The sequence below is a fragment of the Lampris incognitus genome, chromosome 11 (genome assembly GCF_029633865.1).
Source record: "Lampris incognitus isolate fLamInc1 chromosome 11, fLamInc1.hap2, whole genome shotgun sequence".
In the NCBI taxonomy this organism is placed as follows: domain Eukaryota; kingdom Metazoa; phylum Chordata; class Actinopteri; order Lampriformes; family Lampridae; genus Lampris; species Lampris incognitus.
The window spans coordinates 3292406-3319767 of NC_079221.1; the positions used below are offsets into that span (position 1 = coordinate 3292406).

General features: G+C 46.4%; 2 protein-coding genes across 6 annotated transcripts in view; one reads left to right on the forward strand and one right to left on the reverse strand.

Annotated features, from left to right (window-relative positions):
* Nucleotides 1-27058, forward strand: part of tanc1b (tetratricopeptide repeat, ankyrin repeat and coiled-coil containing 1b) — a 147536-nt gene extending 120478 nt beyond the window's left edge. For all 5 annotated transcript variants that reach the window (XM_056289620.1, XM_056289619.1, XM_056289622.1 and 2 more), the window contains 14 exons: nt 755-1362; nt 5468-5576; nt 5806-5928; nt 7239-7475; nt 8546-8731; nt 9640-9718; nt 20162-20295; nt 20476-20599; nt 20725-20900; nt 21157-21289; nt 22561-22652; nt 23668-23814; nt 25026-25126; nt 25242-27058. In XM_056289620.1, the coding sequence (XP_056145595.1) occupies nt 755-1362; nt 5468-5576; nt 5806-5928; nt 7239-7475; nt 8546-8731; nt 9640-9718; nt 20162-20295; nt 20476-20599; nt 20725-20900; nt 21157-21289; nt 22561-22652; nt 23668-23814; nt 25026-25126; nt 25242-26754 (3762 nt within the window). In that variant the 3' untranslated portion in view covers nt 26755-27058. The remainder of the gene's footprint in view (nt 1-754; nt 1363-5467; nt 5577-5805; nt 5929-7238; nt 7476-8545; nt 8732-9639; nt 9719-20161; nt 20296-20475; nt 20600-20724; nt 20901-21156; nt 21290-22560; nt 22653-23667; nt 23815-25025; nt 25127-25241) is intronic.
* The window catches only part of LOC130120845 (WD repeat, SAM and U-box domain-containing protein 1-like), a 57931-nt gene that overhangs the window by 10911 nt on the left and 19658 nt on the right, over nt 1-27362 (reverse strand). The window lies entirely within an intron of this gene.

The following is a 27362-nucleotide window of genomic DNA, read 5'->3' on the forward strand; positions in this document are numbered from 1 at the left end:
GGAGGAATGGGCCGTTTTGATTGGCTTTTCTTCACTACTGACTTGGCTAATATCGGGCCTCTCGGTGAGGTGTTTCTGACACCTAGCCCATCTCGTGGATTATTTGTGCGTCTGCGTTGTTATATGTACGTGTTTTCATATGTGCCACTCTGCCTCCTGTTTACCTGTCATGACAATGAGCTGCAGAGGGTGTTATCTCACTGAGGCAATGTTTCTCTAGCCTCTCACAGGCGGGGGATTGGAGGATTAAGGTGCATTGATTTTCCCGAACCCTAGGAGGCAGATTGAAGTATGGGCCAGACTCAGGCCTCAGCTTGCCAGCAAGAAGTGTTCCCGTCGTTCCCCGGCATCTCTTAGTCTTCCCATCGTTACACAGCCATGCATTTACAACCCAGTGGCAAATATCTGTTGTGAGCTGATAGTTTCATTACTCGTTGCATAATAACATCCCTACTGCTCGCTGACCTTCCTCAGGTAACACAGAAAACACAGGCGCTCATGATGGGAGGAACGCTGCTTGAATTAAATCAAAATGATTTTCTCTGGCAGTCAGAAGAGATTGCTAGATGGCAAATTATACATTTGATTTTGCATATTGATATTCATCAGTTGAGCTTGGATTGTTCTTGTGGACATTTTCTCATTGATCGAATTATTTGTTCATGAGGAATGAGGAGATAAGACAGCATTGCTCTTCAAATGTAACCTTCCGATGTATCAGTCTCACATCATCGTAACCTTGTTTCCTCCATAGGAGATCACCAGCCTCTTGCCCTTCTCTAAGATCTCCCTGGACGACCACCCCAATAACAAAGAGATCAACAATGACCTCAATGCCTACATCCAGTACCGCATTAATGGCAGCAAGGACATCATGAACAACATAAGTCTCAATGGCAAGGCCGACCCCGTCACTGTGGGCAAGCTGAGTAGCCACCTGATCTCCCGCAGCCAGGGCTCCTATCTGTACCTAAAACTGACCCTGGATCTGTTTGAGAGAGGCCACCTCGTCATCAAGAGCGCCAGCTACAAGGTGGTTCCCGTGTCGCTGGCCGAGCTCTACCAGCTGCAGTGTAATATGAAGTTCATGACTAATTCGGCGTTCGAGCGCTCGCTGCCAATCCTCAACGTAGCGCTGGCCTCGCTGCACCCCATGACGGACGAGCAGCTGTTCCACGCCATCAATGCCGGCAGCATTTGTGGCGAGCTGCCGTGGGAGGACTTCCAGCAGCGCATGGAGCTGCTCTCCTGCTTCCTCATCAAACGGCGTGACAAGACACGCATGTTCTGCCACCCCTCCTTCAGAGAGTGGCTTGTGTGGAGGGCTGATGGAGAGAGCACCGACTTCCTCTGTGACCCAAGGTAAGAGTGTTGCTTCAGCAGGATGTACAGTAAACATGTTGTGGTTGCTATGCTAAAGTGCAGAGTGTGGGGGTTGTAGAATAGCCTGCTGCAACAGAGAGATTACTTTTAACCTGCGCAACATAAGACCTTAATCTTATGTCTAGGAAATAGATTAAATGGTCATAGACAACACTCCCTCAAGGCAAGTCAAAATTTAAAGGGAAGCAATGACATTTTTCAGCATTCTCTCTCTCTCTCTCTCTCTCTCTCTCTATATATATATATATATATATAATGGGGATAACATTCCATCAGCAGTCATAATATTGAGCAGTATTCTGTGCAACTCTAAAATTCAACCAAAGTTGTGTGGAAAAATGTCCGCGAGTGACATCAGTGGCAAACTCAGTGAATCACTGTCTTTATGTGGCTTTTGGTGGCATTCACTATATATGTGCTGCATGTAGCATTGTTATTTGCATTTTCTTACACAATGTAGCCTAGTTAATGTTGAAAATCATGACCCCCCCCCTCCCCTTTACCATGATGATAGTTATATAAATTCAGGGACAGTAGTCGATATAATCTCAAAACAATTTCACATCAAAATTCAAAATTTCTATCATGTTTGACTGCTCCCCACATCAACTTGACAGAGCCCTTTGGAGGTTTGACCATCTGTTAGAGAGAGTTGAGCGGATGGAAGCTTTATCATATTATTCTCGCAGTAAAGGAGGATCTGACTTGGAATGTGGCATGTAATTCAGCCCAACAGTAGAACATCAGGGTTGCCAGGGGATGTTTGGGGAAGCTGCTGTAGACTACTCTTTAGATGTAAGAAATAATAACCTTATTTGGCTGTAGATCCTCTCTGAATTGTAAATAGCGTACACCGTTTCCCCAGCGTTTGGTTTGAGGAGTAAACCATGATGAAGAAGTCCTTGGAGCTCTTGTTTGTGCAGCAATGAAGGAGAAAATCATGATCGATAGGTTCAGCATGATTAATTTCTGCCTTGGAGATGTTCCTTTTCCTCAAAAAGAGATTGCACATCCCCACTTTGTCCCTGTTTGTTGGAATCATATCAACCCAGTCTTTTTAACTCTTTTAAGGAGGTGGTAAACAGCTCACTGTTTACTGCCTCCTACTTTATCCGCAACTAAACCCATTTATAGTCTTACAACCTTCAGGGACCTCGGTTTCAAAGGGAACAACTAAATTTATATTTCCATCCAAGAGCAGCAGCTGACAGGTAATATTTCTCCTGTTGGTACTAAGCCCTTGGTGTTTGGCAGCAGCGCAGGGAATGTCACCATACATCCTGCTATTCAGTCTCCTGAGGTTAACTGTAGTTATTTGACACTGATCTGAAAAGGTCTGAAATATACAGTGAATGTAGAAATATATGGGATTCTCTGTCTGACTGCAATGCGGGGAAATGTGTAGCGTTGAAATTCAGCACGTTTGACTGTTGTACAAAAACAGTTTAATTTGAAAAGTATGTCTGAAACAAAGTGCTTCTTAATCAGTACAAACAAACAATACCCAGAGGCGAGGTTACAGCAGCAAACAGCAAGGTTTATGATGGGGGCTACATGCATGATTACATGCACCTGCTGATGGGCTAAAAGCAGGGTATTTTTGATTTTTTTTTTTTAATTTGATTTTGATTTTGATGGAAAGGAGCCAGTTGAGGTGGTTCGGGCATCTGATATAGGATGCCTCCTGGGCAACTTCCTTTGGAGGTTTACAGCCAACTGGGAGGAGACCCCGGGGTAGACCCAGAACTCTCTGGAGGGACTACATGTCCAATCTGGCCTGGGAACGCCTTGGGATCCCCCAGGAGGAGCTGGAGGACGTTGCTGGGGAGAGGGACGTCTGGAGTGCCCTACTTAGCTTGCTGCCACCGCAACTCGACCCCGGAGAAGTGGCTGAAGATGAATGAATGAATGAATGATTTTGGGATACTTTAATGATTCCCGTAGCGAAATTGTGCTCTGCATTTAACCCATGCTAGCTGTGTAGCTAGGAGCAGTGGGCAGCTGCTGTGCAGCGCCTGGGGACCAACTCCAGTTCTTCTTGCCATGCCTCGGTCAGGGGCACAGACAGGAGTATTAACCCTAACATGCATGTCTTATTGATGGTGGGGGAAACCGGAGCACCCGGAGAAAACCCACTACAGACACGGGGAGAACATGCAAACTCCACACAGAGGACGACCTAGGATGACCTCCAAGGTCATCCCAGGGTTTGAACCCAGGAACTTCTTGCTGTGAGGCGACAGCGCTAACCACTGGGCCACCGTGCCGCCCAACGCCACCGGACGGTCGGGGGCATTCATATTGTGCCACTAGAGGTGAAATTCTTGGACTGGCCAAGACAGAACAAAAGCGAAAGCATTTTCCAAGAATGTTTTCATTAATCAAGAACGAAAGTCAGAGGTTCGAAGACGATCAGATACCGTCGTAGTTCCGAACATAAACGATGCCGACTAGTGATCTAGCGGTGTTATACCCATGACCTGCTGGGCAGCATCCGGGAAACCAAATATGGATCCTTTCTGGGGTAAAGAGGGAGAACCGAGGATGGGATCAACTCTGCTCATGTACGAGTGAATGCAAATGGGCAAAACTGAGGTCTGATACACACTGGGCGGGTCACAGGTGAAGGTTGAGGTGCACTCTGGTTAAGTTACGAACCCCAGTTTGGGTAAGACGGCGAATAACTGTCTTGGCTCACCAGTATCTAAACATAATGACAAGCAGGCCAGCAGGCCTACATATACTGTGGCATACATGACACACACCGGTTCAGTCCAACAGCCACGTGGTTGAGAAAGGAAAACATACATTACTTCTAACTCGTTTGTAGACATCATGTGTTTGGTGTGTGTTCTAAGTAATCTTGCTTCACTCACCAATAAACTTCAAAATGAACAAATGTATATGTAGTCGAGCATTGAACCAGAACTTGGACTTCTTTTTAGCTGGGTACAAACTGGCTACAATATAATAATGTATGCGGCCATGTGAAATATTAACAAGTAATTTGCTGTGTTTCTCCCTTTAACTTGTATGAGTTTGCTAAGGAAATGACAAATCTGCAGAACAGGATCACTTCCCTGCTGTGCCCTCCATGCCCCGCAGGCCAGGCTGTTGTGCGTTGGCGATGCTACCTAATTGTGATTCGGGAGACCACGCAACCTTGTTAGCAACCATTGTCACGCACTTAATAAACCGGATGATGTCACTGCGGTTCGCCTTTGTACTTCCCACTGAGCTTTAGTCTCACCTCTGCCCATACAGGGGCTGCTCTGAACGGACCAGTACCTGTCTTTATGTCCGGCTCTTTCACAGCCTTCCAGCACCGGCATCAGGAACAAAGGCAGAGACTCTGGCAGAGGAAACCCAGAGGTGGAAAAAGGCTACTGCTACGCCTTATTTCCCCCTTTTTAAAAGTGAATGTACTGCCAAACAAACATGCACAAATACACTCTACCCACTGCCACACAGACACACACAGTGGAGGCATGAGGCATTAATAGAAAGGATTTTAACCAGATCAAAGCAAATTGCAATCATGCATGGTCTTTTAATGAAGTTCTGTATTAATTAACATCATAGTGAGCCCTGTTGAAAAAGGGAAGGACAGCACAAGGCTTGTATTCTGTTAACCCACCACCCCCACCCACCCACCCACACACACACACACACACACACCTCCAGCACTAGTTAGGCAGGGCTCGTCTCGTCCGGACAGTTTTGTAGCTCTAATCACACCAGCTTTAGATGGAATAATGCCCCATAATGAAGTGGAAAACCTCTTCACTTGCCTCGAGTCTCAAGTGAACATTTCAGCGAATCATCAGCTTAAAAAGAACATTAAAGAAAATGTTTGATTTGACTTTGCCATCTGCAACCTTTGAGCCTGGAATGTGGGAGGGGGGGACATCAAAACGTGCACTGGGGAATTTATCAGTGTACATCACCTGTTGTTTTTTTCTCAGACTGAGGATTGTATTGGTATCCACCAGGAGTGTGGTTTTCCCAGACTCCATCTGTGTTCTTATGGTTAATTTTATCTGTTATTCAGCTCCATATCTTTTTCTGTTGTTTCCAAACCTAGAACTGGCCATGCCCTAATGGCCTTCATGCTGTCCCGTCAAGAGGGGAAACTGAATCGCCAGCAGACGATGGAGCTGGGGCACCACATCCTCAAAGCGCACATCTTCAAGGTATGGCTACAAGGCCCACATGCATGCTGTTCCATCCCCTCTAGGAGTGTCATGGTGTGCGCTGTTTATCTATGAATTATGAATATGGATTTACCAGAAGATAAGCCTCTGGATGTGGGGAGAAGCACTGAGAGCTTACACAGCTGTGGTTTATATTGTCTGCACGTGCACGTGTGTGTGTGTGTGTGTGTGTGTGTGTGTGTGGGGTGCCATTTTTGCATGTGTACAGGGTTTGAGTAAGAAAACAGGTGTGTCGTCCAGCGTGCTTCAGGCTTTGTGGATCAGCTGCAGTGCAGATGGCCTTTCTGCAGCCTTGGCCTCCCTGAGGAATCTTTATACACCCAACGTGAAGGTAAGGAAACCCAGCTTCTCTGCCAGTGAATACACACATGCACATACGCCACATGGGTATGCATGTGTCATGTGTCAAGTCCAACTGACATTTTATGCAAACTCTGGCGTCCCATTTTTCATGGTGATTTGTATAGACAGCAGTATTATTGCCATCTCCTCACCTCAGATGTCCTCTGGGAGTGCTTTTTAATTCAGCTGATGGGCTGTGTATTATGATAAGCACCAGGGTCAGCTCCTGGAAGCGCTCCCTTTTGGTGATGACTGCGAGTCCAGCACTGATGAATACCACCATTGAGAGCGGCATCGAAATGCTCATTGGCCCAGATTGATGCACCTTGCTCTCTGGCCATTAGCTTGATCCATGGCTATCTCTGGTGCTCTCTGCAGGGAGGATACAGCTATGGCCTTCTAAGTCATTACTACCAAGTGCCTTTCACATTAGCAGAAACTTAATAAACAAAAGGCCATGCTCATGGTAGTGCAGACAAAATGTTTCTTTTTTCAATTCATTTTTTTTAGTTTATAATTATGCCAGCCACGCATGTACCTTCCCACTTCATTTCAGAGGGGAAAATCATTGGCCTTTCCGGGAAAGGCCTCTGTCTGAATGATTTATTCTGGCATTGAGCAAAATGATGATGCCTTCTTCTTCTTTTTTTTTTTTTTAAATCAACATTAGTATTACAGCCAGGTTCCATCACTTGTTGTCGTCTCCTATTCGTTATTTTGCAGAAGTGTAACATCACTCAGAAGGACGGATACAGAGTAGCTGTGTTGTGTCCTCTGGGAATGCAGAGAAGCTCTGTTGTTAATTGATTCCACTGTAGTCTCAATAAATAAACTCATTTCCATTTCCCCATTCTAACACTCATTTGACTTGCCGGCTCTCTTTGACCATTTATTATTCATCCCCTCATCTAGGGGGAGAAGGCTGCACTGATTACAGTATTCAATAAAACGTGACAGGCTCACTCTGCCTGTTTTCTTTTTTCCTGCACACCAATTTTCCAGATCAGGATGAGACAATATAATGTCTGGCAACGAAATGAGAATAAGAGGAGGGCTTCTCATTTCTTTTAGGCTTTCTCGATGGAATGAGTGCTACTACTTATTGTCTTCCCCTATATCGAAGTGTAGTTATACCATACACCCGTATAGGTTATGGTACACTTTGTATTGGAGTTGGTAATACCCTTACTCTTGTTTTCACTTATATTCCAATTCTAAGAAAGGGAGAAAATTCCATGTTGGCTTCTCAGTCCTAGAGAGTAACTGTTACTTGTATCATTTCATTGTTTGACCAATCAGGTGAGTCGACTCCTGATGCTGGGCGGAGCTAATGTGAACTACCGTACAGAGGTGTTGAACAACGCCCCAGTGCTTTGCGTCCAGTCCCACCTTGGCCACCAGGAGATGGCCTCACTGTTGCTGGAATTTGGGGCGAGCGTGGATGTGGTGTCTGAGAACGGCATGAGCCCCCTCTGCTTCGCCGCCGCTGCAGGTCACCTGGGCCTGGTCGTCCTGCTCTGCAAGAGGGGGGCCAAGGTGAGGGGCCTGCCTTCATCACCTCTGTCTTAGTAGTGTCATAATATGACACTATTTATTGATTCCTGTGGGGTATTTGTTTTTGTGCAATGTTGTTTCTAACCACAAAGCCTCCCCGCTGCCATAATGGCAGGTTGGAACGACCAGTGTTTCATTAACACTCCTTAATGTTTGTTAGTAGCAATCATGTGGGTTTCAAAGGGAAACAGTCCTGATTTTCACCATTCTCTCTCTTTCCATCTCTCTCTCTCCCGCAACTGACATGACTGGACTGGCAGATAATCCGAAAAAGTAAAAACTCATTCCTTGGTTTGCCAAAAGGCTGCATTGTATAAGAAAATGTGAACGTCACTGCTACATACAGCTATATAAAAATGTGACTAACAGTGCTACATACAAGTGCATAATGTGGTGGTGTTATTCATATTTTCATTTACAATGTGGCCTATCAGCAGCAAGATTTAACTTTCATGACCGAAGACCGCTCAGTGTTATGGCTGCTAATGCAGTGTTATCCCTACAACATATCTTCTACTACTACTACTACTACTTTCGGCTGCTCCCGTTAGGGGGCGCCACAGCGGATCATCCGTTTCCATCTCTTCCTGTCCTCTGCTTCTTCCTCTGTCACACCAGCCACCTGCATGTCCTCCCTCACCACATCCATAAACCTCCTCTCTGGCCTTCCTCTTCTCCTCTTCCCTGGCAGCTCCATATTCAGCATCCTTCTCCCAGTATACCCAGCATCTCTCCTCCACACATGTCCAAACCATCTCAATCTTGTCTCTCTTGCTTTGTCTCCAAACCGTCCAACCTGAGCGGTCCCTCTAATATACTCATTCCTAATCCTGTCCTTCTTCATCACTCCCAATGAAAATCTTAGCATCTTCAACTCCCTACAACATATACACAGGGATAATGATGAAAGTCATAACTGTTTCCCTTTAAGCTAATTCCAAGTTTAAGAATGCAGATGCTGATCAGCCACGTTTCAGCAGGCTTTGGTGGCAGGTGTTTGGTAAAACCTCACTATTTTCGCATGATAAAGCTGACGGTGGTATGTGGCCCAGGTTGACCATGTGGATAAGAGTGGCCAGTGTGCGCTGGTCCACGCTGCTCTCCGAGGACACCCAGAGATCATCCAGTACCTGTTGGAGCTGGAGTGGAGCCCTGAGGGCCAACAGCAGGACTGCAGTCTGAAGAACAAAGCCCTTCAGCAAGCTCTGATCGCAGCATCCAGCATGGGACACACACAGGTCAGACCAACACACATATACACACACACAAACAACTCCCACTCATCCAAAATGCACACAGATGGTGATTATCATTTTATATAATTAGAGCTTGGGGATATTTAACAAAAACATTAGAAAAGTGAATCGTGTGTCTATGTGCTTCCTTTTTTGTATGCCAGTGTAGATCAGTTATTCAGCACACCAAAGGCATGGAAAACTAAATCTGCTATCAACCGTCCACAACGTCCTTCCCTTTGTCCTTCTCATTGAATATTGCAGAAAGGACAAATTCTATGGCCTTTTATTGTCCTTCACAGCAGTTAGATAATCTCACCTCTCCGTCATCCTTTCACAACAAAAGCAAAGCACAGGGTATTTTGAAAACACCCGATGAAAAATCTCAGCACACCTTATTTTCGGTGATGGCATACTCTGTGAGCTGATGTTCTTCCTCACCAGTTTGAAAGCAAAGGAAGGGTATTGATCACAGCACCATAGCTCTAGTCGTCCAGGTGTGCCGTGGGCTCTGAATTTATTTTGGCCTCCTCATTAGCTTGATTGTGATCCTCAGACTTGTCTTTTTGGACCTCAGAATAATAGATCTGAGCCAGACTGAGTTATCGACCCACTTACACCTCCACAGAAGAAGAGACATCCCCCGCCCCCCAACATTCAAGTATTAATCAGATGGGTCTTGGCTCACATAACCCCCTGGTCTAAGAATCAGCAGTTCTCCTCACCGCTGTGATATATTTATCATCTGCTATAGAAGCATAATTTGCCAGTTCAGCTCGGTATTGATCAGCTGAAGTTAGTTTCTTCTGAGGCATGTTAACGACTGCAGCATGCGGTGTAACCTCTCAAAGGCTTATTTGGGATCTTATGTTGAAATGTTGTGTCATTAATCAAAGTTTCTTGTTTGGCAGGTTGTGAGAGGCTTGCTGACGTTGAATAATGACCACGCTGTTCAAATTGATGGCCATGATACACTGTGGGGAGAAACAGGTATGTTTCATCCATCTTTTTGCGGTGTGTGGCTCCCTTTTGTATTATCACCTGCTGTTTTATGTCTGGACCCCTCTGCTGTAATTCTTTGCTGCAGCTAAGCGTCGTCTTCTGTCTCTCTCCTGCACCATAATGCTGTTAGTGAGATGTAGAGGCCCGGGTCCAACCCGAATACAGGACAGTATGTGGTCATTCGTACAGCTGGTCCAATTGTCACTGTCCTTTTTTCCTGGCAAAAGCCTCTCTTACTGTGGTCATGTGGGCTTTCACTTAGTTTTTTTAGGCCATCTTTCCCTGATTGAATTGTGTTTCCCCCTGCTGTGCAGCTCAACTGTAGTGATCTTTCCTGGTTCAAAGCTTTTTTTTCATGTTCACTACGATACCATTTCACCCAACTACACAGTCAAGCCCACTCCCCACGTAGAGGTACAGAGAACATCATCGTCTAATAATCTTACGGGGTGATATTGATTGTTAATCGCTGACCGGTGGCTTTTTATCGGATTTTAATGTTGACTCGTTAAGCTGTTAAGGGTAAAAGCAGCCTGGATTGATTTTTATTTTTTTTTATTATCTCCGCCTGGCAGGAATTACGCGTTTGGTCGCGTGTGCATGTGTCTGTCTGCGGCGAATCTCACCAACTACTAGACCTGTCAGCCTAGAACTGTTTGTGCAGTTATGGGGTAATTAAAAACCTTCAAAAAACGCTTGTTCTCGCTATTGCTACTCGCTCTCTTCGTTCACTCTCTAGCTCACGTGACCAGCGCTGCTTTCTGTCACTGCCCGCTCTGAGGCAACTGTGCACATGCGCGACTCACATGTACAGCTGAGTCAGATCAGGCAGCGACTCAAAACCAAAACAGTATGTAGTCCGGTTTAGTCGAAAGTAAACAAGAAGTCAATCGTATTTTGCAAGCCAGCAAGTCATTCACTGCTGATGTCGGCACAGGAGAACTGGAGGAACCAAAAACACTTCCTTGTTTACCTCGCCGCCACGCAGAAGTGCCATTGTCCCGAGTGTTAAAACTCTGCTATAAAAACACAACTTGAACAGTAGGATTAATCACAGTCACAGCTGGAAAATCACCTCAGTAGCTACAAGAAGACGTTTCCCAGGGCTGAGCTGTTTTCTTATGAATGAAAGTCGATCAGCACAGCAGCCGTTCGCCTTGATTCACTTTGTATCATGAAAACCACGACGGTTAAACCCATCTGACGTCTTTTAATAAGGGCTTTGAAATGAAGATAGCCTGATCGCTGACAGTTCATGTCAGACCTGGTTGTATTCATGCGAGGGTTTGCCTGGGAGACTGAGGGAAAGTGTTTTTATTTGGTAGATTTTTTAGCTTGAGCGCTGCATATTAACAACTTTTTCCCCATTCAGACGACTTGGGCACTGTGCAAAATCCTTACAATGGCAGGAAAAACACTAGTTTTTCTGTCCGTGTGTGTGTGTGTGTGTATGTGTATTTCCCTTCTACCAGTAGGCAAAAAAAAAGAAAAAGGGTGTTTTGTCGCCAAGTCCGAGCACCGGAGAAGGGGCAATACATACGCCTGTCAGAGCTCTGCACACTACTGACTGCATTCCTCTAGTCTTTGACTTTTTTTGCTGACGGGACCCTTGATAGCAGGAAAGTTTCAGGTCCTGCCTGATAAATGCTAAGTGATAAGAAATGGTAGTGGCAGAGAGAGCTCGCCAGTTGGGAGTGGATGTCGGTGATGTCGGTTATTGTTAATGGGCTGGTGCAAGTCACTAGAGATTGATTGTGGAAATGGTGCAGAAAGCCAAGTGGAGCAGCAGCAAATGACACCGGGCTAAAAGCAGGAGTTGGCTGTCACTTTCAGACCATATTGCATGAACGCTGAACCAAGTATCGGCAACGTACAATATTGAGCCTGACAAAATAATATAAAATAGAGCTCAACAAGTGGCAGCATAATCCTCACAGACTGTGAGTTATCCCAGAGATCTGATATTTCACTGTTGCACATCAGGCCCGTCCTGATAAACCTGAGCGATGCGTCAGTCATCTCCCTGTATGTCAAGGGAGTAAACACAGCTCATTAGAATGCTTATTGGCACAACAGAAGCCCTCTGGTTACCACCCAAGTTGGTTTTGTCATCAGCTGAGCTTCTTGAGGCAACACAAACACTGGAATGAGATGGAGACGAACCGACGCCACTAGTTTGCCTTGTCGCCTGTTCTAATGACACGTATTCTGGAGTGTAAGGAACAGAAAATTAAGAAACTAGCCACTGCAAGAGCAAACCAACAGCAGCAATGCAACCTCGGAGCACTTAACACAAAGGGTGAGGATGGAAACGATGCCTTCAACATTTCTGATATTGTGAAGTGTTCACAAAAAAGCCTTCACTGATGTTTGCTGGTTGGTTCATTTCATTTTTTGCTTGTTTGTGTGCACCCCCCCCCCCCTACACACTCACAGTTACTTTTGAGGGCTTTGTGCAGTAAAGCTGAGAGGCAAACATCCAAAAAGCCATCTTCCGAGCAACAAATTAAAAAGTATTGCATTAAAAAAAAAAGTATTAGAGAAGGCAGGAAAAGGATTTGAATAAGTCTGTTGTTTTTTTTTTTGCCGGTTCTGTGTCAGCTTCGTTTAGCAATAACAATTGGTCCTGGGATGTAGGTCATCCTATTAGCGAAGTGGCTGTCTGCAATGCTGCTGTAGCTGGTACTTCAGCAAAATGCATCGTCCGGCTTAACTACTGCGGTACCTCAGCCGTTATTACAAGCCGGGACAAAGAACAGTCCGTCTCAAATACCCCTCTGTCCAGCCTGCTGCAACCACCGTGACTCAACTGTCTGGGACTGAATGTTGTTTATAAGGACTGGGGTGCATTTTTGTTTCACAGTCAACAACTGTTGGCACGCCGCTGTTTAGTCTCAGCGTGGTTGTTATTAAACATGAGCGGGTCAGGGTTATAAGTTGCCCCACATCTTCGGGTGAAATGCTAAACTTGATTTGCAGCCCAGCCTTCCCTCGATTGGTCCATCAGACATAACTGTTAGTGTGAGTAATAGCAGCCGTGCCCTCGTGCGTCTCCCAAAGTCAAAAGAGCCACCTGTAGCGGCAGTCCAATATGGTGCTCTGAGCTCTTTTTATCTAGCTGATGTTTAAATCACAGCTATGACCCTCCTGGCATCCATTGCGAGCTAATGAAATGGCAGGTCACAGGTGGTAACAGTGAGATGGTGGGCTGAAACGCCAGTGACCTGAAACGAAATGACACGCACCATACACCCTCTCCACATGAATGCATATTCAAATCTCATTCCGCCCACATGGCGCTAATTCAAAACAAGGCCAGAGACCATCTGTATCGACGGGAACGGCCCGGGTAAACACCACCGCAACGATAACATTGATTCTGTTCACTTGGTCCTCCACAGTGGAGGAGGGTTGGGATTGGTTGCTTTAATAAAGCAGCACTTACCACTCGGTTACAGCTTGGTCTTGATTGCAGCATTGTAAGGGAGATTTTTTTCGCTCCCCCCCCCCGATTGTATTCGGCCAATTTACCCCACTCTTCCGAGCTGTCCTGGTCACTGCCCCCCCCCCCCCCTGCTGATCCGGGGAGGGCTGCAGACTACCACGTGTCTCCTCTGATACATGTGGAGTCACCAGCCGCTTCTTTTCACCTGACAGTGAGGAGTTTCACCAGGGGGACGTAGCGCGTGGGAGGATCACGCTACTCCCCCCAGTTCCCCCTCCCCCCCGAACAGGCGCCCTGACTGACCAGGGCACATACCCACATCCAGCTCCACCCCCCACCCCCCCGACATGGCCAACTGTGTCTGTAGGGACACCCGACCAAGCTGGAGGTAACATGCGGATTCGAACCAGTGATCCCCATGTTGATAGGCAACAGAACACACCGCTACGCTACCCGGATGCCTGAGCTTCTACTCTCATGCTAGAAGCTGCTATGTTTTGGATAAGACCCAAACAACAAAGACAGCTTTGCTCAGTGAAATGTCGACCGGTAATTAAACCCAAACTGCATTTTCTGCAATTTCATATGCAGATTTACCAAGTTAACTTTAACAGTCCACACCGTGATAGAAAAAAGAACAGAGCTCTGATGGACTGAAACGTCCCTTTGAAAACTGATCTCCATTGCTGAAATAATTCCCATGATTAACAGCCTGTCCCTGAGAAATACTTAATATTTCAAATTCAATAGGAAATAACCTCTCACTGCAAACAAGCCCTGTGGGTCCTGTATTTGAACAGAGGCAGACTTGGATTGTGCAGCTGTGTGGGCTCCATCTTTAAAAGTCCCCTCACAGAGACTGGCCTCTTACACAGAGAAGGCAATTCAGGGTGTTGTAGTCTGCCTGTTCAACAGGATCTCTCTCCCAGGTGTGAGGAAGATGGGAGCACGATAAAGGGCTTGTAGGAGGAAGACCGATTGATTCTTCCCATTGCGTCGGCCTAATCACCGTGATCTAGTAATATGTCGTTATCTAGTAATGTCGCGTGATCTAGTAACATGTCACGTGATCTGGTAATATGTCAGGTGATTTAGTAACATATAGAATAGAATAGAACTTTATTTGTCATTGTACAAGTACAACGAAATTTGAAAGTACAGTTCTTATCAGTGCAAAGATCAATGTAAAAAGAATAAAAAACATAAAACACACACATTCATTTCTACATTCTACTGGACACCAACATATTGCACAAAAAGTCAGGAATCAAGACTTAGCAGCATTTAGTGCGGTTATGGCTCGGTGATAATAGCTGTTCTTTAGTCTGTTTGTCCTGTAACGTCTGCCCGAGAGCAGCAGTTCAAACAGATTGTGTCCTGGGGTGGGATGGGTCCTTGAGGATGCCATGGGCTTTTTTGAGGCAGCGGGAACTGTATAGGTCTTCCAGGGAGGGGAGTGGGCATCTGATAATCTTCTAGGCGGTGGTGTTGACCGCCTGGATCACTTTCCTTGATACGTCACTTGATCTAGTAATATATGTCACATGATCTAGTAATGTCATATGATCTAGTAATATGTAACTTGATCTAGTAATATATGTCACGATCTAGTAATATATGTCAGGTGATCTAGTAATGTATGTCACTGGATCTAGTAATATGTCACGTGATCTAGTAATATATGTAACTTGATCTAGTAATATGTCACGTGATCTAGTAATATATCTCACTTGATCTAGTAATATATGTAACTTGATCTAGTAATATGTTAGGTGATCTAGTAATGTATGTCACAATCCAGTAATATATGTCAGATGCTCTAGTCATATATGTCACTTGATCTAGTAATATATGTAACTTGATCTAGTAATATGTCACGTGATCTAGTAATATATGTCACTTGATCTAGTAATATATGTTAGGTGATCTAGTAATGTATGTCACAATCCAGTAATATATGTCAGATGCTCTAGTCATATATGTCACTTGATCTAGTAATATATGTCAGGTAATCTAATCATATATGTCACTAGGTGTGAGAGACAACATCTTTTTGGGTTACACTTTGCATATAAGTAAAGAAAATGGCGACAGATTCTCAGTAGTAAAAGCTTTTGTCCGCAGTATTAAATGATTGTCACACCCACAGAAAGAATAACATTGCAATAAGGTAATTGTCAGGCATTTTACAATAATTGAAAATGATTATTGTGAAGAATGCAGTAGCGGGCAGGTCTTTTGGTGTATATATTCTGTGTTTTTTCTGTCAGCTGTAACTGATGAGAATCCATTTAAATAAGATCAAATTTCCATTGGCAGGCTGAGGTTTTGTAATGAATGTGGTGTTAAGTGTGTGTGCTTGGTTCGCCTCCATTATTCAGTGTATCGGTTCTGTGCCGTGCTCCGTTATGAATCTTTTAAACCTACATACACGTTAGAAGAGGAATATTCTTTTAATGCCACAGACAATGAAATTCATTCTCTGCATTTAACCCATCCTCTATACACACACAAGAAACAGTGGGCAGCCATAGTGTGGCACCCGGGGACCAACTCCAGTTCCTCTGTCCATTGCCTTGCTCAGGGCCACAGGCAGGAGTATCAACCCTAACATGCATGTGTTTTTTTTATGGTGAGAGGAAACCGGAGCACCCGGCGGAAACCCACACAGGCACGGGGAGAACACGCAAACTGCATACAGAAAGGACCTGGGACGGCCTGGGGTTCGAACCCAGGACCTTCTTGCTGTGAGGCAACAGTGCTAACCACTGGGCCGCCGTGTGGCTGCATTTTACTAATTCTAGCTGTTCCCACTGACTAAATAATGTAAGGAAAAATCACTCTGAAGAGCAGCGTCAGTCCCAACAGGCAGGGTTTACTGCCATTAGGGTTCATACTCCTGTCGGTGCCCCTGAGCAAGGCAACGGAAAGAAGAACTGGAGTTGGCCCCCAGGTGCTGCAGCTGCCCACTGCTCCTGTACAATAGGATGGTTTAAATGCAGAGAACACATTCATTGCAAGAATACAATGTCAAATAAAGTGTCTTTCTTGCATTTACATCAAGAGATGGGACGTACACACTTGTGTCGTGATGGACCAGTGTTGACCACACATACACACGTCACATCCTCACTAGTTTGTCAACCTGCACTGGGTTGGCAAATATGCTGAGGTGCCTCTAGCTGACAAAGCTTGCTCCATATCTCCCAAGTTAGAAAGTCACAAATCCCTATTCACTGGGCTGGGCAATAATCCAGTGTTCTCGTCTTTTAGTGGTATTGCATCGGGATGAAGTTCAGCTATTGTCATATCATTCATTATGCACAATTTTATTGTGTAAATTAATGATAAAGAGAATCTGTTACCTAATATTTCTCACAAAATGAGGTCGGAAATATTTTAGAGTATTTTTTGAAAACTAGTTTTGGTTTGGCGGCACGGTGGCGCAGTGGTTAGCACGGTGGCCTCACAGCAAGAAGGTCCTGGGTTCGAGCCCCAGGGTCATCCTCTGTGTGGAGTTTGCATGTTCTCCCCATGTCTGAGTGGGTTTCCTCCGGGTGCTCCGGTTTCCTCCCACAGTCCAAAGACATGTAGGTCAGGTGGATCTATCGTACTAAATTGTCCCTAGGTGTGTGTGTGTGTGTGTGTGTGGGCCCTGTGATGGCCTGGCGGCCTGTCCAGGGTGTCTCCTCGCCTGCCACCCAATGACTGCTGGGATAGGCTCCAGCATCCCCGCGGCCCTGAGAGCAGGATAAGCGGTTTGGATAATGGATGGATAGGTTTGGTTTGATAGTACACTTTACATTACCAAATATTTCAGTGAGGTTCATCACATTGACATATTTGATGTTTCAATGATCTTAAATATGGTATTTTTGCATATCGTTAGCCTCATAGGATAAATGCCTAAGTCATTTTTTACGATTTTCATATCCACTGCGTACATTTACACTAGGCCTACAGTAAATCAAAGAAATATTAATTATCTTACCAGATAAGGAAAGAGAGAAAGCCGAGCACCAGGAGCCTTTCTTGTATGCAACTTTTTTCTTTATTTTTTCAACGTAAAAATGCTCAAGTCACACGAGTGACTTAGGCAGATTGTCATTTTTGAATGTAAAAAGTGTTGTGATTGGCTTAGGACATAGGCACTAATCCAGGGTGATGCAGCAGCTTGAGGAGAAGACATGTAGGCAGAAATCTCAATTTGGCCAAAAAATGACTTAGGCATTTATCCTACGAGGCTAACGATGCACCACTTACTGCATTTTTTATTAAAATTCAAGCCAACCCCCCCCCCCCACACACACACACACACTTTTTCAACTCCCATAGTTTAAATGATACACTACTGTACTTCTCCATGTTGTTAGTGTGTGTGGGGTTTGGTCAGGACCTCGGTGTTGTGTTTCACTGGCCTTCGAGCTGTGGTGGAGGAGGAATCCAGTCGGTGTTTACCTCCGTCATCTGTTTGTCCAGCAGTGATTTAGAGTCTCCTCCTCATTATAGTGTCAGGACAACCGTGTTGGTGGGCTGGACAGATAGGGACTGCAGGGTTGAGACGAGGCTTTACAAGAGGAATCAGAATCACATGAGCAAGATCTTAATCTCTCTGCTTTTTGAAGGGAAGAGGGAGGGAAAAGAGAAGAAGGGTGTAACGCCAACATGTTGCTGTAAAAATATTGGAGTTTAGGCTGAGGGATTGAATCTACAGTACTGAGTTGAGAAGGCCCCCCTTGGCAGTTAAGATACAAATGGCGGGGGCACGGGGGGGGGGGGGGCGTCCGGGTAGTGTAGTGGTCTATTCCGTTGCCTACCAACATGGGGATCGCTGATTCAAATCCCTCTGTTACCTCCGGCTTGGTCGGGCGTCCCTACAGACACACTTGGCCGTGTCTGCAGGTGGGAAACCGGATGTGGGTATGTGTCCTGGTCGCTGCACTAGCGCCTCCTCTGGTCGGTCGGGGTGCCTGTTTGGGGGGGGGGACTGGGGAGAATAGCGTGATCCTCCCACATGCTACGTCCCCCTGGTGAAACTCCTCACTGTCAGGTGAAAAGAAGCGGCTGGTGACTCCACATGTATGGGAGGAGGCATGTGGTAGTCTGCAGCCCTCCTGGATCAGCAGAGGGGGTGGAGCAGAGACCGGGACGGCTCGGAAGAGTGGGGCAATTGGCCGAATACAATTGAGGAGGGGGGAAAAAAACAAAAAAACAACAACAACAAAAAAAAGATACAAACGCCAATGGGGCCCATGGGAACCTTAGATTGAAGTATGAAACTGGGTTTGATCCAAAGCACAATCACTTGCAAAGTGACCGGCCAGGTGATAGTTTGTCCCGCGTGTCCCACAAGAGTCCCAGCTGCTGCTACTGGTCCCTGGAGCACAGACACGGGCTAAGATTAGGCCTGCCGAGAGACATTGTTCTCCATGCCGCTTTGTGTGAAGACATCCATCTTTTGGTGGAACAGATGGAGGGTGGGGTTGTTTGGCTATGATGACTATCCCATCCAGATGGATGATGTCAGTCAGCCACGCGAGCCTGGCGCCTTAAATCTCCAAGAGGTGAATCAGCGAGGGGAGCCGTCCTCATTCTAACTTTGGATCTCCCTTGTTTTGGAAACCCAATGCTCATCTAAGACGGCCCCATCTGCCACCTTCCACTGCAGCGGCCGATAAACTGAGAGCCTTGAACAGCCTGAAGAAACTATTTTAATATGGCCCATTTAAACTCTGGTAGGAGCTCTGAAGAGGTGAGCTATGTCATTATTGTTTTTTTGGTGGGTTCATTGTGACTTAAAGACAGTGTGATCCATTTAAGCCTTTTCCTCAACAAGTAAAACACGTTGTCAAAGTCGGGTCAGACAAATTAAAAGACTTGTTTGTCTGTTGTTTGCCTGGTCGCTGTTCTAAATGAGACCAATTCAAACCAATTCTTAATACACACACAGCAAAGCTGAAGCAACGGCAGCTTGAGGCAGGAAGTTAATGAGTTTAACAGGCGTGTCCTAATTGTCTGGTTGTATAAACTCTATTGGCATACAGCATTAGCCCGCGTCTCTGCCGTCTCACGTTGTGCTCTTGAAAGAATAGGAGGATTGCAGCATTTTAGATACTAATTGGAACTAAACAGTCATTCTTTATGTTGGGGATATGACACCGAGTCACGCTGCTGCCGGGTAAACAGTCTCACATCATCATCTCGGACCACTGGTCCGTCTTGCAGTCACACACACATGCATTTTATCCCGGTATTTAAATCCCCCCTTCACGGTGCCCTCCTCAGCAACACTAACTAAAGCCCCTTTTCTGCTGCGTGGTACTGGCTCACCTCCACTCTACTTGCTTTACGTTTTCCACTGCAGATAGTACTCCCCCTTGTGAAGTACTCCCCCCGGCGAAGTACTCCCCCTGGCCACTTGTGGGTGTGCTGACTAGTTTTTCCTCCTTTCTCTACCAGCGCCCCACACGTGCGTTTTATTTAAAAAAATCAAAAACAACAACTTGAAATGGCTGCTTCACATGAACAATATCAGTATTACTAAAAGAGTTGCTGAAAAAGATCATTTTTTATAAGGACAGATTATCAACTGTAATACAAGTTTCACAAGTCTGGCCTTGGCATTTCCTGGTTGTAAACAGCCGTTCAGTTTCTCTCTGACCAATCAGAGGTTTGTGGTGTTTTCACATCACCTTTTCATATCAGCTCAGCTCACATGGAACCTCGATGGAGGTGGTACCAGAAAGAGTACCAGGTACTATCCCCAACTTTTGCCCAATGAAAAACAAACAAAAGGGGAAAAAAAGCGAGTCGAGCCGGTACCATGCAGTGGAAAGGTCCTGCTTAATAAGACAGCTGGAAACCCCTCCATACGTCACTGCTGTACTGTCCCGGCCAAGCGTCTTCTGCAGTACCGCTTGTAGAGGAAGTCATAAAATTAAATGCCTGTCTGGTTGCTAACGGCCACACATGGGATGTTTCCACAGCCTTGACGGCGGGTGCGGGCCGGGGAAAGATGGAAGTATGCAACTTCCTGTTGGAGCAAGGCGCCGTGGTGCAGCAGGTCAACCGCCGGGGGGTATCTCCTCTGTTCTGCGCCGTCAGACAGGGACACTGCCAGGTGAGCCATGCTAAGCAACTCTCCTATCCTGCACGGGCCCTCCTGCAGGCTGGTCCCAAACTGCACCCGTGCTTTAAAGAGAATTTAACAGTAAACAAGAGGTACGTGTGCTTTCCACTCATCCGTTTGAGAGTCTGTGCTTCAGTGGGTGTGTGTGTGGGTTTAATTGTGTTTCCCTAGATTGCGGAGCTGTTACTGCAGCACGGTGCTGACGTGAACATCAGTGACAAGCAGGGCAGGACCCTACTCATGGTGGCCGCCTGCGAGGGCCACCTGAGCACAGTCGACTTTCTGCTTTCCAAAGGTAAGCTGCAAGAGACCACAAGAGAATGTCCACTGTTAATCTGCGATACTACAACAACAACAACAAAAAGCTCTAACAGCTTTAGTTAAATTCATTGACTTTTGTTATGCCGTTTCCTCCCAAAGGCGCCTTGCTAACTTCGATGGACAAAGAGGGATTGACGCCGCTGAGCTGGGCGTGTTTGAAAGGACATAAGAATGTGGTGCAGTTTTTGGTGGAGAAAGGTGCGGTCATCGACCACACGGACAAGAACGGACGAACTCCGCTGGATCTGGCGGCCTTCTACGGAGACGCAGAGATCGTACGTAAACACGGTTGAATGAGGTCAAGTGAACAACATGCTCGCTCGTACAAGCACACAGTGAGAAGCACAGGTACACAGACACTGCCTGCCTACATGTGCACACAATCCAACCTTCACGCTGTAGCCCCGCCCCTCAGCTCAGCGTTAAGTGAAAGCAACACTGGGACATTATTGAACACACACCGCCTTGAATTAACCACGCATTCTACGACAGACACCAGCTTTCTGTTTAACTGCTTGTGCTCCCCGTTAGGTCCAGTATTTGGTGGAAAGAGGAGCAGTGATAGAGCATGTGGACTACAGTGGGATGAGGCCTCTGGATCGGGCCATAGGCTGTCGAAACACCTCCGTGGTGGTGACGCTGCTGAAGAAGGGGGCCAAACTGGGTAAAGAACCGTGCTTATAATACAATCACTATGCCAGACTGTGTAAGCCTACTGTGTAGTGTGTCTGTAACCTGAGATGCATGCATGTTCTGCACCGACATGGCCCACCGGGTGTACAGCTTATTCACCATAACATCTGCTGAACGCTGGGCACGGATGTGGTCCGTCGTGGTAGAAAGGCACATATTGAGAGATGGGATATGATTTGAAAAAGCACACTTGTAAAACGCAATAGATGATGTCTAGAAATTATATCATCGGAATACTCATCGATTGAATCAAAAGAGTGTTTTTCTGTTAATGAGTCATGTGTGACAAATTTAGCGGGTCACTTGAGTTAAATGGGTCACGTGAAGCTCAAATGAGGCACGAAGATTCATGGTGTTGGTCAGAAGCGTTCTCAACCATGTCACCACATTCAGATAAGCATCGCTTCGTCCATTTCTCCATCACTTTCAAATGCCACACAACAGCTAGTTCACGCCAGAAATGTCACACTGAAACTGTATTTATTTTCACACACACACACCCATATATATATATATATATATATATATATATATGATTCTTATCCTCATAATCTCAACACTAACCGAGCTAAGATAAAAGTGTAATGTTGCTCAACTTGGTGGCTATACACCGTTTCTTTTTCCATATGGTCAGTGTCAGTAGCACAAAGCTCTCCCTCTCTCTCCACGCACGGCCACGTTTCACGGGTGCGTCCATCCATGCGCGAGTGTCCTCCCGTTTTCTCCCCGAGGTGCTCCGCAAGGCCAATTTAAGAACATGACTTATCACCTAAATGACATTCGCTGGCTGATCCGGGCCTGGAGCTCATCTGCAGTGCAGCCTGCTGTCTCAGAAATTTGCTCAGAGGCAGCATGTCAAATGTTCTTTTGACTTGGTTAACTGGGTTAAAGGACCGTCTGCCTCCCAGGGTGGTGCTTCAAACACAGGGGCTTGCTCCTGCCCCGACAGCTCCAGTACACACACCTGTTTCTGGACCACTCTTACTACACTCCCTCCTCTGAATGCACATTAATGCTCTCCTGTTTACTGCATGATTTCCATTCCTTTCAATCTCTCATTCCTTTCTTTTCTCTTAAATGCTTTCAATTAAACTAAGGCTACAGAACGTCGCCTTATGATCGATCAGGTACAATTTTTAGGTAACTTTACCTTGTACCATTTTCCAGTCAATATAGTCTCTGTTTTGGGAGAGACACCAATATGACGCTGTATCGCTCTCTCCTGTCCTTTCCACCCTGCAGGGAATGCTGCTTGGGCCATGGCTACGTCCAAGCCGGACATCCTCATCATCCTCCTCCAGAAGCTGATGGAGGAAGGCAACCTGTTATACAAGGTAATTATGGCAGCACAGAAATCCGTTTATAAGGGTGAACAGAAAATAAATAAATGAACTGTAGGAAAAATATTCCACAGTGACCTCAGAAAAAAGATATCATGACGGATGACGTCACATCTATAATTTAATGTTTTGGTGGGGCGTCCAGGTAGCGTAGCGGTCTATTCTGTCGCCTACCAACACGGGGATCGCTGGTTCGAACCCCTGTGTTACCTCCGGCTTGGTCGGATGTCCCTACAGAAACAAGTCATGCAAGTATTATGTTGGTTACAAAGGGTGATCAGGCTTTTGCTGTTAGAGCCCCCACACTATGGCTTCTTCTTCTTTTAAATCTTGTCTCAAAACTTCTTTTTATGAAAGCTTTTACAAATATCTGATATTTGTTTTGACTCTTACTTTTGCCTTGTCTGGTTTCATCTGGCTTTTTGTGAAGCACTTTGTAACATTGTTTTAGAAAAGTGCTATATAAATAAAATTATTAGCCGTGTCTACGGGTGGGAAGCTGGATGTGGGTATTTGTCCTGGTTCTTCGGGGGGGAATAGCGTGATCCCCCCTGGTGAAACTCCTCACTGTCAGGTGAAAAGAAGCGGCTGGTGACTCCACATGTATGGGAGGAGGCATGTGGTAGTCTGCAGCCCTCCCCGGATTGGCGGAGGGGGTGGAGCAGCGACCAGGGCGGCTCGGAAAAGTGGGGTAATTGACCAAGTACAACTGGGGAGAAAAAGGGGAAAAAATGTTTTGTTGATATGAAAGTGAACATGGACCAGTTAAGTATAAAAAAACTGATTGTATATTTTACCAACCCAGAGACATAGAGACAGATAAATGTGTGTGTGTTTTGTTTTGCTCACACGAGGAACCATGATTGATGCCTGACATTTAACAGATTCAGTTTTGTGGCAGAAAAGACGACCCGCTCGGGTTGGAGTATCGGACAAACGCTTTGCCCTCCCAAATCCCACTGCTTCTGCCCTTACCTCACAGCCCGTTTGCCCTCAATGTGTCTTGCAGAAAGGGAAGATGAAAGAGGCAGCCCAGAGGTACCAGTACGCCCTGAGGAAGTTTCCTAGAGAAGGCTTTGGCGATGACCTGAAGGCATTTAAAGAGCTGCGAGTCTCCCTGTACCTCAACCTGTCCCGCTGCCGCAGGAAAACTAATGTAAGCCTTTCCAGAGAAACACAACTTCTTCCTGGCCTCCCAGTCAACAACTGTAGAAGACATACCACTCTCACAGTATTTGGTTTGTTTCAGCACATGAATATCACGGGGCATCAGAAAATAGGTAATAGGCCCAGAATAGTGTGGGGAAACTACCCAACAGAAACAATGGACTCTTTTTGAAACATTACAACTCCTGACTACAACTACATAAAATGATTAGGTTGTGTGGGAACGGAAGAAAGACGTTATGGTTCATAAGGTAAGACACAGGCACTCTGGGAAGCAGAATTCAACTCATCAAAATTCAGTTAAACTGTCTCCTTTCACCCACCTCACTTCATCCCGAAGGCCTGTTCAAGTTTGGACTAGTCAGCAACATTTTACTTTAGTGATAAATGAAACTGCCGGAAACATCCTAACTGTTCATTCCTGCAGTGTCTGTGGCTCTTACTTGGGGGATAAATTATTCCAATTTTGAACGTCAAGAGTTTAATGCAAATACCTATTTTGGCAAAACATGTTTTCCTTGCCTGTGTGTTGCTGGGAGTGCAGGTATAGCAGTGAAGCTGTAGCGCACCAGCTGTTCATGTGGTTACATGCCGCGAGCAAGCCGAAAGAGTTGAGCAAAATGAGCACCGTGAGCTTTGTTGTCTATTTCAGTTGAAAGCACACCTTGGGTGTCTGCCTAGAATTTTATCAGCACTCACAGGGGGGTGTAGCGTCTGTAAACACCATTAAAATTCCTGTGATACAACTGAAAGTCAGTGCAGCTTTTACTCATGCGCTCAGTGAATAAAAATGATTAGTGTGACAATCCTGAGCAAAATGCAAATGGATGGGATTGTGCTGCCATTAATGGCTATTTTAAACTCGAGGGAAAGAAATGCTAGCCTCAGAGCTCAAGGGGATCCCCCCCCCCCTCCTCAAGAATGCAGATCTAGCAACAGGTATGGGTGCAAGTCCACCCGACGTAAAATTTTACCAAATCACTATGCGGCTTGACAAGACCATACCGGATCTGTCAAGGCCCAGGTTAACAATGGCCACCATTGGTGCTGTGCCCTCACAGGCTACCGATTGAAACTGTAAAATCCGTTATGGCAACCCAAGAAACAGGGAATAAGCCGAAAGAAGAAGATTAAGAATGCAGATTCCAAGCTTGACAGAGTATCAAATGATTGATTTTATTGTATTGATTCTCTCTGTAGGACTTTGGGATGGCGGAGGAGTTTGCAACAAAGGCACTGGAGTTGAAACCTAAGTCCTACGAGGCGTACTATGCCCGTGCCAGAGCAAAGAGGAGCAGCAGGTAAAGCTATCGAACACAGCGGGAGGGATGTGTATGAAAGACATAACGGCAGCTATCAGTGGTGAACTAAATCATGTTCACGATGTTTGACAACTATCTGCCATCCTCTTTACAGGCAATTTACAGCAGCCTTGGCTGATCTGCACGAAGCAGCCAAGCTGTGCCCCAATAACCGGGAGATCCGCCGTCTGCTGGCACGAGTTGAGGAGGAGTGTAAACAGATGCAGCGCAACCAGACCAAACCTGCCCAAGCTGGGGCCACAGCTGCCTCCAGTCAGGCCTCAGGGGGTCACGACTCAGAGCAGGAGGAGGGACAGGAAGAGCCCTCTGAGCACAGCCTTGGCAGGGGCCAGGAAGGCCAAAGAGACATATTCGAAGAGGAGGAGGAGGAAGAAGAGGCTACACAGCATGACAGAAGAGCTGAAGCCCGTTGGCCACAGAACATCTACTCCCTCAGTAGAGTCCTGCCGTCTGACTCGCTCAGCAACAGCCAGAGTCATCAGACTCCCAGGCCCAGCTCTCCTCCAGGCCCAAGTAGGCTGGCCCACCACCGCTACCCTCGGGAGGCCCTCACCCAGCAGGGCCTCGTTCTCCAGCCCACCAAGCAGGCCCAGATAGTCAAGACCAACCAGCATATGAGCTCCATGCAGGGTGGGGGAGGAGGCGCTGGGGGTCGGCCAGCAGGGACCAAGTCCCAGTCTCAGTATGCTCCTTCCAGCCCCCTACCCAGCAGACACATGTCCAGCGTGCTGAAGCCAGGCCCTGGCATTGACATCAGCCCTCTCCCGCCCCCAGCTGACGAGCCTGTGTATGGAGACCGCACATCGCTGGCAGCTGTCTCCACCTCAGTGGGCAACAATGACAGCTTACCTTCGTCCCAGGTCTATTCATCCTGCGGCAGCTTCAAGAGTCAGGGGCAAGAGAGGCTGTCTGCACACTCTGCATCTTCCCTGGATGGGTTGGCCTGCTCTGGCCCCCAGGGAAATCACATGGATCCAGGGAAGGAGGGGGTTTGTGGTGGAGCAGGCACCAGTATCAGGGTTTCCAGCTCCACCAGCAGCTTGGCCTCCAGCAGCAGTCAGTCAGACAGTGGCAGGCTGGGTCCTGATGTCCGCACCAAGACCTCAGACAAAGCCAAGCACAGCCAGCAGGCTGGCTCTGCAGCAGAGTACAAACCCAGGCCCTTCATGGGCATCATGGACAAGACGGCCCGCTTTCAGCAGCAAATACAGCAGCATATCCACCAGGGTCAACAACCTTCAGGCCGCAGCTGGCAAAACCACTCCTCTGAGGCGCTGGTGTGTCATGGCATGTCAGCCATGGGCCTGCAGCCAGTCAACTGTGAGCTGCCCTATGCCAAAACGGTGAGCACTTACCAGGAGCAGCACAAACCACCACTTCAGGGTGCCGTGGCAATGGGCAGCTTGCAAAATGGGATGCACACCAAGGAATTCACAGAGAAGTTCTGCCAAGCTGCCTCTTGTTTCAAAGAATCCAAGCCAGCGCTGGCTATGCAGCACACCTTTATGGACAGTAAGGCCAAGCAGTCTGGCCTAGCCCGAGATAATCCGGCCATTCACGTAGCTTCTATGAAACCAAAGCGATCGTTTATAGAGTCAAATGTGTAGATATTTCTGTTCTCCCACACACATACACTGCACACTAGCAAACTAATAATTGGAGCATTAGGAAGCTTTTCTTTTAAGCAGCCCAAGAAAGACCAGTGTTTAAACCTTTTATGAAGTATGCAAACTATGTTTGTTCCCCCTGTGAGTTCAGACAACAGGCAAGCGTGTCGATTGCTCCTGATTTTTCTGCTGCTCCTTACCTACCGCTAACGCTGTCAGCTTCTGTTAGAAGACAGCATGCTCCCTCTCATTCAGCCAAGCTGGAGACATTGCACTGAAGATGGTCATTGAGCATGTACAGTACAGTACAGTACAGTGCAAAGCTCTTTGACAAAAACAGTGATGGCGAGCACTTTATACACATATAGGCCTCTCAAGTGCTTAAAAATATTCGATTGCAGCATAAATGTTTTTGTGGAACTGATTTTAAATGGAGTTGAACTGTGTTCATTACGTCCATGGTGCTGAAAGAAGAGCGTTAAAGTACAGTACAGTGATAGTTTGTGTTCACATAGGTCTTGTGAAGAAGTCTAAAAGGATGGGCATTCCTGTGTTTTAAGGATGTTGTAGATCCTGACTTTGTGTATATTGTATAAATATGTTCTTTT